Source organism: Callospermophilus lateralis, chromosome 15 (genome assembly GCF_048772815.1).
Source record: "Callospermophilus lateralis isolate mCalLat2 chromosome 15, mCalLat2.hap1, whole genome shotgun sequence".
NCBI classification, from domain to species: Eukaryota; Metazoa; Chordata; class Mammalia; order Rodentia; family Sciuridae; genus Callospermophilus; species Callospermophilus lateralis.
The window spans coordinates 20,255,033-20,270,594 of NC_135319.1; the positions used below are offsets into that span (position 1 = coordinate 20,255,033).

At 44.8% G+C, this 15,562-nt stretch overlaps 1 protein-coding gene across 1 annotated transcript in view; it reads left to right on the forward strand.

The window, feature by feature from the left end:
* Nucleotides 1–14,292, forward strand: part of Znf488 (zinc finger protein 488) — a 41,631-nt gene extending 27,339 nt beyond the window's left edge. The window contains exon 7 of the mRNA XM_076835201.1: nt 13,312–14,292. Coding sequence (XP_076691316.1) covers nt 13,312–14,292 — 981 coding nt within the window. The remainder of the gene's footprint in view (nt 1–13,311) is intronic.
* Nucleotides 14,293–15,562: the final 1,270 nt, after the last annotated feature.

Here is a 15,562-nt window from a genome sequence, read left to right on the forward strand (position 1 = left end):
ATAGAAAGATTGACATAGTGACTTTGTGACCTTCAGCCCTGCTCAATGCCCTGCATGGAGACAATACCAAAAGGCAGTCATAGGGATCCTTGGAGGGCTTGTAAGATGAGACTTCCTTGTCTTTCAGACCAGCGCCTATTAGCTGGTCTTTAAGTTTAATTAGCCAGGGAGGAAAGTGGAAGTGGCTAAGATTAGGACATCACTGTGGGTGAGGGGTCAGGGATTGGGAATCCAGTGGGTTGGAAATAGAAGGGTCATTTGGGTGAATGCTGGAGTCATGGCAGAATATAGAAGGAGATGAAGACTGTGTTGCCTAAATTCTCTGTAAATAGGGGACAGTCCCATTATCCACTGCAGAGTAACAAGCACCCAAACTTGGAGATGTCAAACAAGAACCTTTTTATTGTGCTCACAGGGTCTGTGCATCAGACAGGCAAGGAAAGCAGGGGCTGGGGTGGGGGGTCCTATGAGGTATTTCATGGGGAGACTTGAACATCAGGAAGAGGCTTGTGTGATTGAAAACTGAAGGTATCTGGAGGCAGTACCAGAGGGTCATTAATTTGGCCAGGACCAAGTAAATAATGGAGATGTCATGACCCAGGTTGTGTCCTGAGCTGCACCCTCTGGATCCAGTTGTACCTTTTCCGCTGTCCTTAGTAGCAGCAGAAACTCGTGGAGGAAAGGCCATGTCCGTGGAAGTCATTGTTCTTTTTAACTAATCTGTTCTTTCTTTATAAGCTTCTCCCTTTCACTTTATGTGCTTATTTTACTACTCATTTCCTAATGATTTTATTTTGATTATTAGCTGATTTATTTTCACCCCTTCTTTTTGGTAGCATTAGCCTTTTGTTCCACAAATTTTCCTTTTCACTGTACCCCATAAATTTTCAGATGAAATATTTTATTATCTTTAATTTTTTTAAATTTTAATTGCAGTAAGTTCTTTTTGTGTAATTATGCATATTTATGATTTAAAATTTTCATTGTCTGTGTTTGTTTGTTACCAGTGATTGAACACGGGGCGCTTTCAACCCCGCGACCAGCACGCTAGCTTCATACTAGAGGTTCGAAGCATAGAAGTTAACTAGTGAGATCAAAATAAACACACAAAACTCAATTTACCTTTTTCTTTGACCAGGTCTGAGACGGCGCTCCCTCTGGCTCCTGCCTGGAGCCACCCGGTGGGGCAGCGAGGTTACACAGACTAACAGGAGAGAGAGGCAGGGCACGCCAGAGAGTGGCCTTTTATTGGGGAACAAGAAATTCAGGGGAAAATTCCATCCAATGAAGGTCGAGGGGGACAGCATTCCAAGGTCGGGGTCAGAGATTGGTCTCAGGGTCAATGGTCAGTCACACCCCCACACAGATGGGCTCTAGCACCTAGAAAGGGTGGGGATTAGTTCCAACACAGTTTAGCCAGAAAGCCTCACACCTAATCAGGGAGGTGCCCAATCACGTGTGAGAATGGCTTCCCACAGCGCTTAAACCACTGAGTGACGTCTTCAGCCCTTTTTATATTTTATTTAGAGATAGGGTCTCACTGTGTTGCTCATGGCCTTGCTAAATTGCTTAGACTGGCTCAGAACTCGAAATCCTCCTGCCTCAGCCTCCAGAGCTGCAGCAATACACCACACCCAGCCCCCATTGAATGTTTTCTTTAAATCTTTTTTCATTGACTTCTAACCTAATTGTATTATGATCAGAGAACATGCTCTGTATGATACTATTCTTTCAATTAAATTTACATTCATTTCTATACATAATTTAGGAGAGGATTCTTTATAAGCCCATTAAACCAAGTTTATAAATTGTGTTGTTCAAATCTTCCTAAATGTAGGAATATTTTGTCTTACTTGAAATATGCATGTCTTAATTTCTCTGTGTAATAGAGAACATGACAATGACTCTCTATAGTGTATCTTTTAAAAAAATTATTATGAGTGTACAGGTTTAGAATTTTGGGAAGTTTCTGGAGAAAGGAATCCTCCCATTAGGAACTCTTTGCCTCTAAAAGTGTTTTCCTCTATTAAAAACTCCATGTTTCTTTTGGTCTGCCCAGCATACCTGACATATTGTCTCTGACTATTTTCTGTTCAATTTTTTTCATGTCCTTGTGTATTAGATGTGTCTCTTTTTAAAGGTATTTTGCTAGTGTTTTAGTCAGCTTGTTTTGTTTCTATGACAAAACAACCCGACCACCACAATTGTAGAGAAAAAAAGGTTTATTTGAGGGCTCAAGGTTCCAAAAGTCCTAGTCCATAGATGGTGGCTCCATTACTCTGGGCTCAAGGTGAGATAGAACATCATGGTGGAAGAGCATGGCAAAGGGAAGCAGCTCATATCATCATCAGAAAGCAGAGAAAGAATCACATCGGTTACACATCCACATTTGTACATAATACCATATTAGTAACTGTTGTATTTGTGATTCTGCAATCTTTGTAATGTTTTGAATAACCAATAAAAAAAGCAAAAAAAAAAAAAAGAAAGCAGAGAAAGATTCCACTCTCCAGACACAAAATATATACCCCATAGCCATGCCCCAATGAACCACTTCCTCCAGCCACACCCCACCACTTGCATCCAGCTGCCACTCAATTAATCCCATCAGAGATTAATTCATAGATAAAGTTAAAATTATGACCCAATCATTTTTCCTCCAAAACTTCTTGCATTATCTCACACGTGAGTTTTTGAGGACACCACATCTAACCATAACAGCTAGACTGTTTTTAAATGACCGTTGGGGTAAACACAGTCAGTGCCTTAGAACACTTAGTATTCCTGGCTGTGAGATAAGGACTTCAAAGAACGTGAAAACATGGGTAAGGAAAAGAGAAACTAGACACTTTTCTCCCAACCTTAGATGGAGAGCAAAGCAGAGAAATTTTGGATGTGAAATAAAGGAAGGTACTTATTAAACATCTGATTTGGTTCATATGTGCAATTAGCATGCAACCTATCTTGTAAAATTCCCCCTGCTTGCAGGCACCCAGGGGCACATGAATAATAAAATGTCCAAACTCTCTCCAGAGATTGATTTCTGTAAGTTCTTAATTTGGGATCAATAAACAGTATCCCTGTGTCTTTGCAGCCCTGGGGTTGAACAGTGTCAAACTCAAAGTTTTACCTGGTAAATTAAGTTCATTGTCCTTGTTGTTACCACATGACATAACTATTCAGATCTGATGGTGGAGGGTATCATTCTTTTGGGGGGGAATGTTCTAAGAATCCAACCCCACCCCTACACAAGTCCCTAGTAAGACAACCCCATCCCATGCTGCTTCTAACCAATGGCTTAGCCCAGCAGGGATTTGGAAGCTCCTGACAGGAATTCTCAGACTTCTCTAGTGGCTCAGGAACTCCCCATCTGTTTGGTTGAGACTCTCTTGTACCTACTCAACCCTCTTACTCTTTCTCCCCAGCCCTCTTTCATTTCTTCTTTTCTTTTCAAAGATATTGAAGATTGTCATTATTTTCAATATTTAGTTATTCATCTTACTCCTTCGCATAATTGTATTTGTTAACTAATATTATGCAATTGGTAAACTAAAGCTATGCACATCTGGAAATATCTTTATTTGAGGCTCAGTCATGAACAATAGTGCCTTTACATGCAGAATAGTAAATGGACACATTATTTTAGAGGCCCCATGGAGAAAAGATATCCTGGTGCCCATGAGAACAGTACTGTTGATTAGATCGTCAGTTCCTCATGGGTAAACCTATGTTATGAGCTGGTAACTTTTAAAATTTGTTTCTCAGTCCTTGATGCTTACAATTTCAGTAAGGTTTATGGGAGTGCTCACATTTGGAAAAAGATGACTCCTTTCTATATTCATCAATTAGCTCTGTTCCATCAAGAAGTTTTGCTTCTGAAAACATCCTCAGATGTTTTTCATGGATATTGAATATGGTTTTCCCCATCTCAGACTTCATTTTCTCCTTTCCTATTTTATCACTGTAACAAACTCTCCAAAACCTTGGGGGTAAAGCTCAGAGCTTCCTTACCTTATATCTGTACATCCCCGACTACCACTGGCATGAGAACATTTATTATGTGAATGAATGAGGGAGCAGGGACTCAGGGTAGTTTCAAGGATTCTCCCTTTCCCAAAAGGAGAATATGCACCCTATGCTCAAATCAAGATCCATATATAGCTGACTACAATCGAGCACTCTGTTTTCTTAAGATTCTTCCCTCACCTCCCCACATCTCCACTACAGGGGGGGAAGTCCTTAGCACTCATTCAAGGCCATTCCAGGCAGTGTGCATCCCTTTCTTTCTCACCCCAAACCACCAGCCACAGCCATTGCGCCTCCGGACACTTCTAGATACTCTGTGGTCGTGGAACTCGCCCCAGTCTGGCACAGTGAGACCGTTCCACAACTGGGGAGACTCGCATAAGACAGAGGGAAAGGCAGCTGGACCACCCCAGCGAAGAACTGGAAGACTCCCCAGGACTCTGCGGAGAAGTGGCTCCTGTGGCCAACGTTCGCTGATGAAGAAGGGGACCCCGGCGCTACGGAGTCCTGGCGGCGTAGGCACTGGACACATCGCCTTGCCGGCACAACAGCAGTCGCCCAGGCAGCGCGAATCCAAGAATGGAATGGTCTAGGCGCTTGGCTAAAGAGCCGCAGGAAATGGGGCGATCCCTCTGAAAGCCACCGCTGTGGACAAGAACTTCCCTGCGCGTCCAGCACGCTCGGAACCCAGCACCGACCTGAGCCTGAGGAGTCGGCGGGCCGGGATCACCGCATCCGAACCACCGAGGAGGAATGGTCGCTGCAGTGCTGAAGGGTGGCAAGCCCAGTTCCAGCAAGTTGGGTTCCCAGTCGGGTCGTCCAGTTGCGCCAGGCTCCGCCCACCTGAAAGGCTGTCTGGTTGACACTGGGTAGGGACACAGAGGGCCGAGGGACGCAGAGGTCCCGCCCCGGAGACGAGAACCGCCCGGGAAGGCGGGGTCTGCAATCCCGAGGGCTCTGGGTCCAAGTTCAGAGCCGTGCACCCAGCGCCCGGGACCGGTACCTGGCGCCTGGAACCCCTGACCATTGCTTCTGGAGAGACTAGGTGAGACGACAGGCGGGCGGGAAGCATCTCCCTGTCTTTTCTTTTACCCGGAGCATAATTCTTGAGTCCTGCCTTTGACGGCCTGGCGGGGTTTTCCCTTACCAATGTACCTCTGTAGTAAGCTCCCTCCACCTCTCTCCAGAATCCTCTCTGGGTCCCATCTTCTCTTCTTTCTCTTCTGCGTGTCTCTTCCTGCGTCTCTCTCACACTTTTTTTTTTCCCTCTCTCTTCTTTCTTGACGATTTCCCCTGCCCTCCTATTCTGTTTTCTCTCTCTTCCCCACTTCCTTCCCTCTCCCTCTTCCCCACTTCTTTCCTTCGCACAAGAATTCTGTCTTTGATTTTATCCTATGTTGACTTTGAGGCTGCATTTCTTGCATCCATCCATCCATCCGTGCATACTTTACTCCATTTATCCGGTGTTACTCTGTTATTCTCAGCCAGGCTTCTGCTGGACGCTGGGATAAGAGACATGCATATCAGTTCCAGATCTTTTTTCCAACGGATTATTTTCAAAGATCTGGACATGTAATTTGTTTAGTGTCTGTCAAGGGAAAAATACATAAATTATCAAATTTCAAGTCTCTTGAGCTTTAGGGTGAGTGGAAAGAAAACACCTGATTTCAGGGGCAAGACGCTGAGAAAATCCTTTTCTTGACATGTTTTCCTCACTAATAGGCACAGACAGCAAGCACACCAGGAAGCTAATTCTTGTAGCATCATTTCGGGGACAATGTCACCCACTGCCTGCCTTCTGGGCAAGTTTTGCAGTGCCAGGTTGTGGGGAAAGATGGGCTGGGTTTCAGAGCTGGATGGTGGGAAGACAATGGGAGCCAGGGCTGTGTCCTTGAAGCCTTTGGGTGGGAATGGAAATGAGAAAGAAATAGTAAATTTCTAAACTAAATGTTTGTCAGTGCTACTGGTGTAAAGCCATTAATTGACATCAATACTGCCAATTGAGACATTAGACATTTTATAACAATAATTGTGGCGGTTGATATTAATGTTTTTATGTACATTTGATAGAGAACCAAAGGGACACTATTTTATGCTAATATGAAGGATAACAAATAAAGAATCTAAAAAAGCAAATCTGATCCATTTTTGGAGAAAACAGTAGAAGTAATGGATAGTGAAGCCATTTTTTTGTTTCTTGCTAAAAATTTTAATTTCTTCAGAGACAAAATTTCATTTTTAATATTTTATGATATATGTTATAGATTCAAACACACACGATACATATATCATGTCATAAAAGAACCCTTGTTTGTTTTAAGAGGTTAATTACCAACTAAATCTTCTTAGAAATAATTTACTCTAATTATACTTTATTGTGATCTTTAACGATAATTTAGCTAATTTTACTTTTCTTTTTACACAGAAATGGAAATTTGGCAATAGGAAAATCACACGGAAATGAGCAGAAATTAAATAGGATGGAGGAGGATTTCAGTGTGCTTAGAATTTTCTCAGTTTATGTCACAGAATATTTGACAAATTCATAGGCATATGCATGAAACTTTGATTTGGGAGACTTCTCTGGACTGAAGAGTTCAATTGCCTTTTAAGTAATCAAACTAGTGATCTCCATTGAATCAGAATTTCTAGTGGGGGCAGTGATTGAAATGTTTTTTAAATGATTTAGAATCACATGTCTGCTTTGCTTAGCAGAATCTTTTTCAGAAATCAAAGAGGTGACAACTTTATATTTTTTAAAAAAGATAATCACACCAGCTTAAAAAATGCAAAGCTAAGCCTTAAGCTTTAGTGGTTTAAAACAAGGACCACATAGATCCATCACTGCTTATTTTCTTTTATTAAATAATCTGTATCTCTGTAAGAATGTCATCGTCCTTTCTAAGATGATGCTGTTGCTGGCATGTGAGAGGTTCTAACCAAGCAATCCTAAGTATAACCCATGGACTTTACCCCAGCAGGATCTGCATTTCTTTTTTAATTGTATTACAAATCACAGCTGCCAGTTTGGGGGCTCTAGCTACTGCTCCTGCAGAGTTCTGCTTGATCCAATCAGGAACACCTTGAAGTGAAGATGGCCCCATCCTGATTTACTTCTAAGGAGACTGAAGCCCAGACTGGTTGTTCAAGATCCAGCAACTAGTAAGTGGCCAGGCTCAGCCTGCAACCCAAGTTATCTCCTGGAACCCGAGTGCTTAGGTGTTTGTTATATCTGTACTATTGCTCCAGCTAGCCCCGCTTGTTTGCCAGTTGGTGATGTTTGTTAGAATGCTGCATCTTATGTTAGTTTCTGGCCATCTTTGAAACACTATTTCATATTTGAAACACTCACAGAGCAGTGCCCCTTTGAAGCACTGTTTTTATCCTCTGTTTTCATTAGCTCTACTTCTGCAAACTCTTGGGCACTTGAGTGGGTGATGAGATCACATGTACTCTTATGTGGGTCCACAGGACCAAGTTGTGTTGGCACCAAGTCCATCCTCACTGTGGACCTGGGACTGGCTGTATCCTGACAATCCTGCACTTGGCTTTGCTTGAGCCCTGCAGGCATTGCTTCTTAGAGTGGTCCATCCATACCTGAATGTGGGATCTCTGGGGGCTGGGCTGGAAGCCCTCTTCTCTCCAACTCTGGCACCACCAGTCAATACCAGAAAAGCTGGAACAACTCTTTATTTTTAATTTTCTCAGGGTGCCAAGGCCAGAGAGATGCCAAGACACATGCATATTGCCTTCTTAGTAAAACCCATGAACTCACAGTCCCTATGCAGAAGAATTTTATGCCTACCTATCCTCTGGAATCTTCCAAAAGGGTCTGAGAAGTCTCTCCAGAGACTAGAGACACCAAGGGATTAGAAGCACAGAAGACTTATCTGCTATTGTTTCTATTAGCTAAAGAGAAAAGCAGACTCAACAAAGAGGAGCCTGGCAGTATACACGATGTCACCAAATCGGGTCTGTTTTTCACGCTTTAGCTGAGAGCACTTAGGGTTGGCCAGTTGATGTAAGCAGGAGAGTACCTTTACAAATTTCAGGCAAACAAGGCTATTCAATTGTTTATTAAGGGGAAGGAGAAGAATGTGCAGGCCATTTGGCCATTCTTTAAACACCGTTGTATACTAGACCTTGGGAACTGAAAAAAATAGAAACGTGGCCATGAAATGACTCTAAATGACTCTAACCTCCAGCCACATTTCTGTTATTCAATGGAATCATAACATATCTCCATACTGTGTGTTGAACCAAGCTCTTTAGAACTTTAAATATATTGATCCATATAGTCTTTACAACAATTCAGTGAAGTGGGCACCAAGGTGATCCTTTTTACAGATGAGGAAACAAAGGCATTGAGAAGATGAGTACCCTGCTAAGGTCACAGGCTAGAGCCTGATTGGAGTCCAGGCCTTCTGGCCCTAGAGCCCATGCATTTGATCTCTGTGGATATAGAGCTTAACAGTTAGTTAGAACTCCCAGCTAAGGTATAGATAGCAAGGTCATGTGAAAGAAGTGGCCAGAGCTTCCCAAAGGTTGAAATAGTCTATCCAGAGCTGGGTAACAAGCACATGCTTTCCCCACTGTGGGCTGGGCGAGTCTTCATTCACCATAATGCACCCTTTGCAGCATGTTATCAGTAGGAGCACAATGGTTGGAGGCCTAGGAGGATTGGGAGCTTTAGAAGCAAGTATTCACCATGGTAGGAAAGAACAGGCATGGAAAGATACCCACCCCTGCAAACTTGGGGAGCTCAGTGTCAGAAAGTGTCCAAGAACATCACTTCTTGATCCCATGATCTAAGTACTCTGAAAGTGGTTGGGGAGCCTTGGAATTCAATAAGTCTTTCAAATATGAAGAACATAGGGTGGTTCTGAATGATATCTGTACAATTCAGAGGGAAGTCTTGTTGGAGTCAGAGTGAAAAGAACCAAAGATGGAAAGAAGAGTCCTTTCTTAGGACATGCTCAATGATGGAGTGACGAGGACCAGTAAAGAGTCTAAGGGCACAGAGCCCAGGATGAGCTGAGGCTATTGAGGAGAGATGAGAATAACAAAGGCACTTTTCATATTAGGCTGAGGACAAGGAGAACAAGGACCACATAGATCCATCACTGCTTAGGGCAGCTGGTGTGTGTGGGATGAGAAAGAGGAAGGAGCAGCTCTATTCTGCCTAGGGAACATCTGGACAGAGAATGACCTTGCAGGTGCATAGGATAGTGGCACATATCCACAGGAAAGAAGAGCCAATAAGCACTGAACACTTTGTGAGTTGGCAAGGCTCCTGGCCCAAAGAACCCTCTGGCTAAGATATGACATGATCTGGAGATGAGATCTCACATCTGCAGTGTTCATCTGACAGGTGTTAGGCATCAGGGAGATGTGGACAAAATCCAAAGATGGATCTTTTCTTTTCTCTTTCTCTTTATTATTGTAGATTCATCTCCTTCTTTTCTTCCTCATCCTCCTTTTTTTCCTTCCTCTTCTGAAGATTTGGAGGATGGAATCAATTAAGCATGAAGTTGCAGGATACCTAAACCAGTTCTTGCAGGTGTCCAGATCCACATGGTCTGAAAAGCTGGAACACCATGATGGGTTTTTGTGAGATGGAATGTGGCAGGTTGGAGATAAAGGCACTTGAATTGAGACATGCAACCTCCTTCATGTGGTTGCTGTGAAATTTAAATGAAATCAAGTTCATTAAGCCTCTGACATGGGTCACATGCAGCTGATAAATGGTGACTTATATATTTATATCATGAAGTATCCTGATAGCTGTCATTCTGTTCTGCTACAAAACTATGTGTCCCATTTTTAGAGCTGAGAAGAAGGTAATCACTTCCTGAGCTCAGGGCGCACTGAACAGTTCAGGCATAGAGGCTAATGTGGTAGGACTCTCCTGATGCCTCTGGTATTTTTTCTTTATCTGGTCTGTTCTAAGAGGGGGACTTTTCCAAGCCTCTGACCTCTGATTTCATTTGCAAAGATTTCTTGGGCATTTTTTTTTCCTCTTTCCTCTAAAACTCTCCTTTTGTTTCTGTGGTTCCAAGGGTTGGATGCCTGTTCAGATCTGAGGCCCAGTTTGGCTAAGGTGAGGTTTCTCCAGGCAGCATAAACAGACCCCAAAGCTGCTACAACATACAGCCATCCACCTATACCAACTGCCCTGGCTCTGAGGTCCCTTAGCTTCCAGGAGATTCCAGCCAGTGCACTCTAGAGTGCTCCTCCTTCCCAAGGAAGAGTAAGGAATGGGAGGGAAGCTTCCCTCAGAGATGATTTCAAAGCAGATAGGAAAATATTGTCCCTGAAATCAAAATACCTTTCCTGGGCTGCAACTATACCAGGATAGAATTCTGGCCCAGACCAAGCAGGAAAGGACACAGTCCCTTTCAACATGGTTGACAGTTTAATAAAACAAGAGGTTAAAATGAGACCAGCATAGTTTTAAAATATTAGAAAATCGAAAAAAAAATAATTCCTCCAAATTTCATTTGTTATATTTGGATCTGAAAATGTATCCCACAGTTCCTGTGTCAAAGACTTGGTCCCCAGTACAGCAATGTCCACGGGTGGGGGCATTGTGGGAGTGATTGAATCATGAGAACTCTGACCTGTTAATCCACTGATAACTAAATGGACCGCTGGAAGGTAGTGGGTGCTATGGAAGGTGGGACCTGGTTGAAGGGACTGGGCCTTGGGAACATGTCCTTAGGGAGTATACTTTGTCCCTGGCCTCTTCCTCTCCCTCTGCTTCCGGGAATTCCACGAGCTGAGCAGCTTTCATCCACCACATTCATCCGTCATAGTGTCCTCAGTCACCTCAGGCCCAAAACAATGGAGTCAGCTGATCATGGACTGAATCCTCAGAAACCATATGCCAAAATAAACTTTTCCTTGTTTAAGTTGTTTATGTCAGATATTTTAGTCACAGCAACAGAAAACTGACTAAAGCATCTTTATACTAAGATCACCATGGCGTATATTGTTTTGCTCTACGATATACAGTCGTTCTTCACTTAATGACAGCATACATTCTGAGAAATGCATCATCAGGTGATTTTGTCATTGGTGTGAACATCACAGAGTGAAGTTACACCAACTGGGTTGACTATGCCATCACTAAGGGAAACAGTCTCATAGAACCACTGTTGTACATATGTTCTGTTGTTGGCAGAAATACCACAAATGTGTTTACAGTTCTTAACATCATAGTGTACATTTCTTTTTAGTAAAACATTTGTAGTTTTACAGCCATAGTTTTAAAATGAATCATTTATTTATAAAAGCAGTCTGGTCCACTCTCTTCTGGCTTGCCTCCCCTCTTCTCCCACCCCTTCCCTGGGCACTGGTCTCCGTCCTCTCTAACCAACACAGCTTCCTTGTCACCACTGTCACCACAGCCCCTAGTACAAGCCAGTATGCAGGAGGCTCCCAGTGAATGCTAGCTGAATGAATAAAAGAATGAATCAATAAAAAATAAAACTTGTAGTTATTCTGTATACTATTTATCATTATTTCCTTCTAGGATTTTTTCCTCCTTTGGCTTTTTTTTTTTGCACAGACTAGTTGCACCAAATATACAATCTTTGGTCCTGTTTTTTCTTTATCATTATATCATAAGACTAGTTAATGTCACTTTCCAAAGTAGCATGTTTCATCGTGTTTGTACATCATCATTTATTGACCATGTCTTTGTAATCAGGCATTCATTTAGTTGTCGTTTTTTGCCACTATGAATAATACTGCAGTGAACATTTTTGTTTTATTCTCTCGTTAGGCAGCTCTGACCCCTCTTCTCCTTCATTTAGCTATGGTCAGAGTGTGAACAATCAAGCACCTGAAGGAAGGGTGCTTTCAGGCTGAGCCATTTCTGTGGCCCTCACCTTCACAGTCGCTCTCAACACCCAAAGGCGATTCAGCATTTTTCCCAGTCACATCAATCAGCTGACACTGGCTGCTAATGGACAGGTTCTCACTGGAAGTACAAGACCAAGGGCAACAAGAGATGAGGGAATGGGACAGAGCTAAACACCCTTCGTGGGACCTCATCTTTTGATCTTACGTCAGACATGGAAAGTAAAGGAAGTCTTTATGCTGCCAATAGTGACTTCTGCCTTTGCCAGAGCTGTGGAGCACATACTTTGTGAGGACAAAGTAAACTTTTAATGTCTGCTACACCCATTCCCTGACACTTCATTTATTCCTTCAGCAAAGGTTTCCTGGGTACCTGTCCTGTGAAGGCATGATTAGGTGCTGCAGAAGAGGAGAGGCATTTCAATCATTCTAGGGAGCTTGACTGGGCAAGAATACATAGAACTGAGAGGCAGCCACTGTTCGGGTGATCATGGATACCACCTATTCACATGGTGCTAGGATGAGAATGGGGGAAGTAGTAGGGACATGTGATCTAATAAGAAACTGGTTCAGAGAAAATTTAAGGAAGCCAGCCAGAAGCAGGAAGGGTCTGTGAGGTGGACAAGGGGCACCTTGTCTGGCAGACTGTGAAGCAAGATAAACAGACCCAGCTTGCAGCCGGAGGAATAGTGGGTCAAAGTTAGAGCAGGTAGAGAAAGGGATGGAGTGAGGAACAAGATCTGAGGTCCACAGTCCTCCAATGCTGTGACCTTCTGATGCTGTGGCCTCCCTGGGCCCTTGACACTCCGAGTTGAGGGAGCTGGGTTTGGAACAGGACCTGGTGGTATGCAGCTTCCTCAGGCTGGGTTTGTTTGTTGATAGAGGATCCAGAAAACCCTGGAGCTTCTGCCTCTAGAGCAGGCTCCCTTCCCTTTTCCTAGAGCCTCTCCAATTATCAGCCTTCCTGTGGCTAATTACCAGTAGCCATTTATGCCAGGAGTCTGCTGTTCTATTCTGGGTGCTTTCCAGCTGCTGCTGAATGGGTCATCTGAGTTCCTCCTCCCCTCTCCTTCCCTCCCCCCTTCTCTCTCCTCTCCTCTCCTCTCCTATTCTATCCTATCCCATCTTAATATCCTATCCTATCCTCAGGGGTGGTATGGCCACTTCTCCCATTTCATGAACAGTGGTGGAGGTCCCAGGAATCAGGTGGCTTGTCTGCCATCAGCCCCCATAATGTGGTGAATGACCACTGCCAGTCTCACTTCCTGTTGCTTCCTCTCTCGTAGAGCCCAGAGGCTGAGTGTGTCTGGCCTACTCATCACTGGCAATTCGCCAATCTCCTGACTCCTTCTGGGAAGACCAGGTCTTCAAAACCCCAAAGCCCTGAAGACTGATGGCTGCTGGAGTGTCCACCTTGCTCAGCCTGCCCAGCCCCTGCTGATCATCATGGCTGCTGGGAAAGGGGCTCCTCTGAGCACTTCAGCTGAAAACAGATGGGGGATTAGTGATCCTGAGCAGAGCTTGGGTCACAAGCAGGTGCTGCTTGAGAAAACAAACCACTTGGGCTCCGTTACTGCCACAAGTAGGGGTGGCCTGGATGTGAGTAGTGCTGAGTTGCCTGTGCCAACAGTACCAGACAAATCCAGACTGGGCAAGCCACTGCCCAGGAAGGCACATGGGGAAGAGAGGCAGAGTGCTTTCATGGACATGCCACAGCTCCATGAGAGACTAGGGGGTGACCAGGAGAAGGAGCACAAAGATGCTTCAGCCCATCCTGACCCTCAGCAGCATAGCCAAGATGTTCCCAGGGCCCCAGTGGGCAGCACAGTCTCCTCTGTGTGGCCTGGCACAGCCCAAGGTGAGCAGAGGAGCGCCTTCAGCAAACCCACCAAGCGCCGAGCAGAGAGGCCTGGGCCAACCTCCATCTTCCGAGCAGGTGAATCTGCAGACTCCCTAGTGGAGCTCTCAGGATTTCTCAGTACTCTAGATATCCCTTGTTGGGGTCGAATGTCAACTTCCAAGCTTGTGGTGGGCGATTTCTGGAACTTGCACACATTGTCACAGAATGCTCTGCTCTGCAGCACTTTCCAGGGTGCCCCTGTGCTGTGGCTGGAGCACACCCAGGCCCAGGTACCCACATCTTCTACAGCCTCACGGGCCCTCCTGCCACCCACAATCACCTCCCTGGGCTTCTCCACCCAGAACTGGTGTGCCAAGTGCAGCCTCTCCTTTCGCCTGACCTCTGACCTGGTCTTCCATATGCGATCCCACCACAAAAAGGAGCATGTGGGACCTGACCCACATTCTAAGAAGCGCAGGGAAGAGGCCCTCATCTGCCCTGTTTGCCGTGAGTATTTCCGGGAGCGCCACCATCTCTCCAGGCACATGACTTCTCACAGTTAACAGGTGGCAGAGGAGCAAACCTAACTCAGATGAGGCAGAGGGAGCTCCCTGGCCTGCCTCAAGGCCATCACAATGCTGCAGCTCTGTTGTCATTTGGAAAAAAACAGACCAGAACTTGTGATGTATCTTGCAAGAAGTGAAGTCATGAAATAAAAGGATGCACTTTGCTCATCCAGGCTGATGGGACCATTGGCACAGGGAGTGGGCTGCTTCTGGTTCTGACTGTTGATCTTCATGGAAACATGTTTGGTGCACACATCAGCTTTGCAGTCAGGCAAATGTGCATTCAATCTGGACTCTATCATCTGTGAGCTGACACCTTAGCCATGTTCCTTCAATCTTCTGAGCCTCAGTTTTCTCATCTATAAAATGGAAGCAATAAGCCCTTTGTCTTATGCATGTTGTCAGAGTCACAAGGAAAGTGTAAACAGCAGTCTCCTCATTGTCTGGCAGACTGGGCACCAAGTACATGAGGTTATGCTCACTGTCTGCACTAATGAGCTTTGTTATCAATTAAATCTCAGGGCCACACTAGCACAGGCATCTACTTCTCAGCCGTGTGTCAGTAGGGAGACCAGGGTAAGGCAGGCTCGGCTGGGCATGGCTCCATGTCTCAGGATCAATTCAAGTCCATGCTTTTTTTCTTCTAGGGCACATGGGCTGCCCAGAACTAACCTCTCTCATAGTGATGCCAAGAGCATGAGAGTGCAAGTCTAGATACAGAGACACGTCTCAAGCATTTGCCTGGGTCACAGTGCTTACCTCCCCTGGAACAATGCAAGTCACATAGCCAGATGGCCAGATCCAAAGTGGAGGACTGGAAAAATACACAATAAAGCTGCAACCAGGAAATGGATGGACTTCCCTCCACAGGAGGTGAAGAATGAGGGCCAGTAGTAGTGCAACTACCACCCGCACTGTGGGTCTTCACACTGTGAGTATGGGAAAAGGGAAAAGTAGAGTACATGTCATGTGCAGAAGAGGGCTGATGCTGCAGGAGCTGCCCTTGCCTGCTGCCCCCGGTGGAGCAGGAAAGAGAAACTCAGGGGCTCAGGGTGAGATGCGTACTAGATACTTGACATCCTTCTATCATGTCATCCCCAAAACAGTGCAAGATGTGGATACTGAATGTCCACCTTACTGGAGAAAGAAACTAAGCTCAAAAGGGTTTGAGGCTTTCCTAAGACCATTGCTGTGGAGTAGCAGGGCAGAGAAGACCCAAGATCCCTGAGTCTGAGCTTCTGTCCTTTCCAGTCCGCCACAGGTCTGC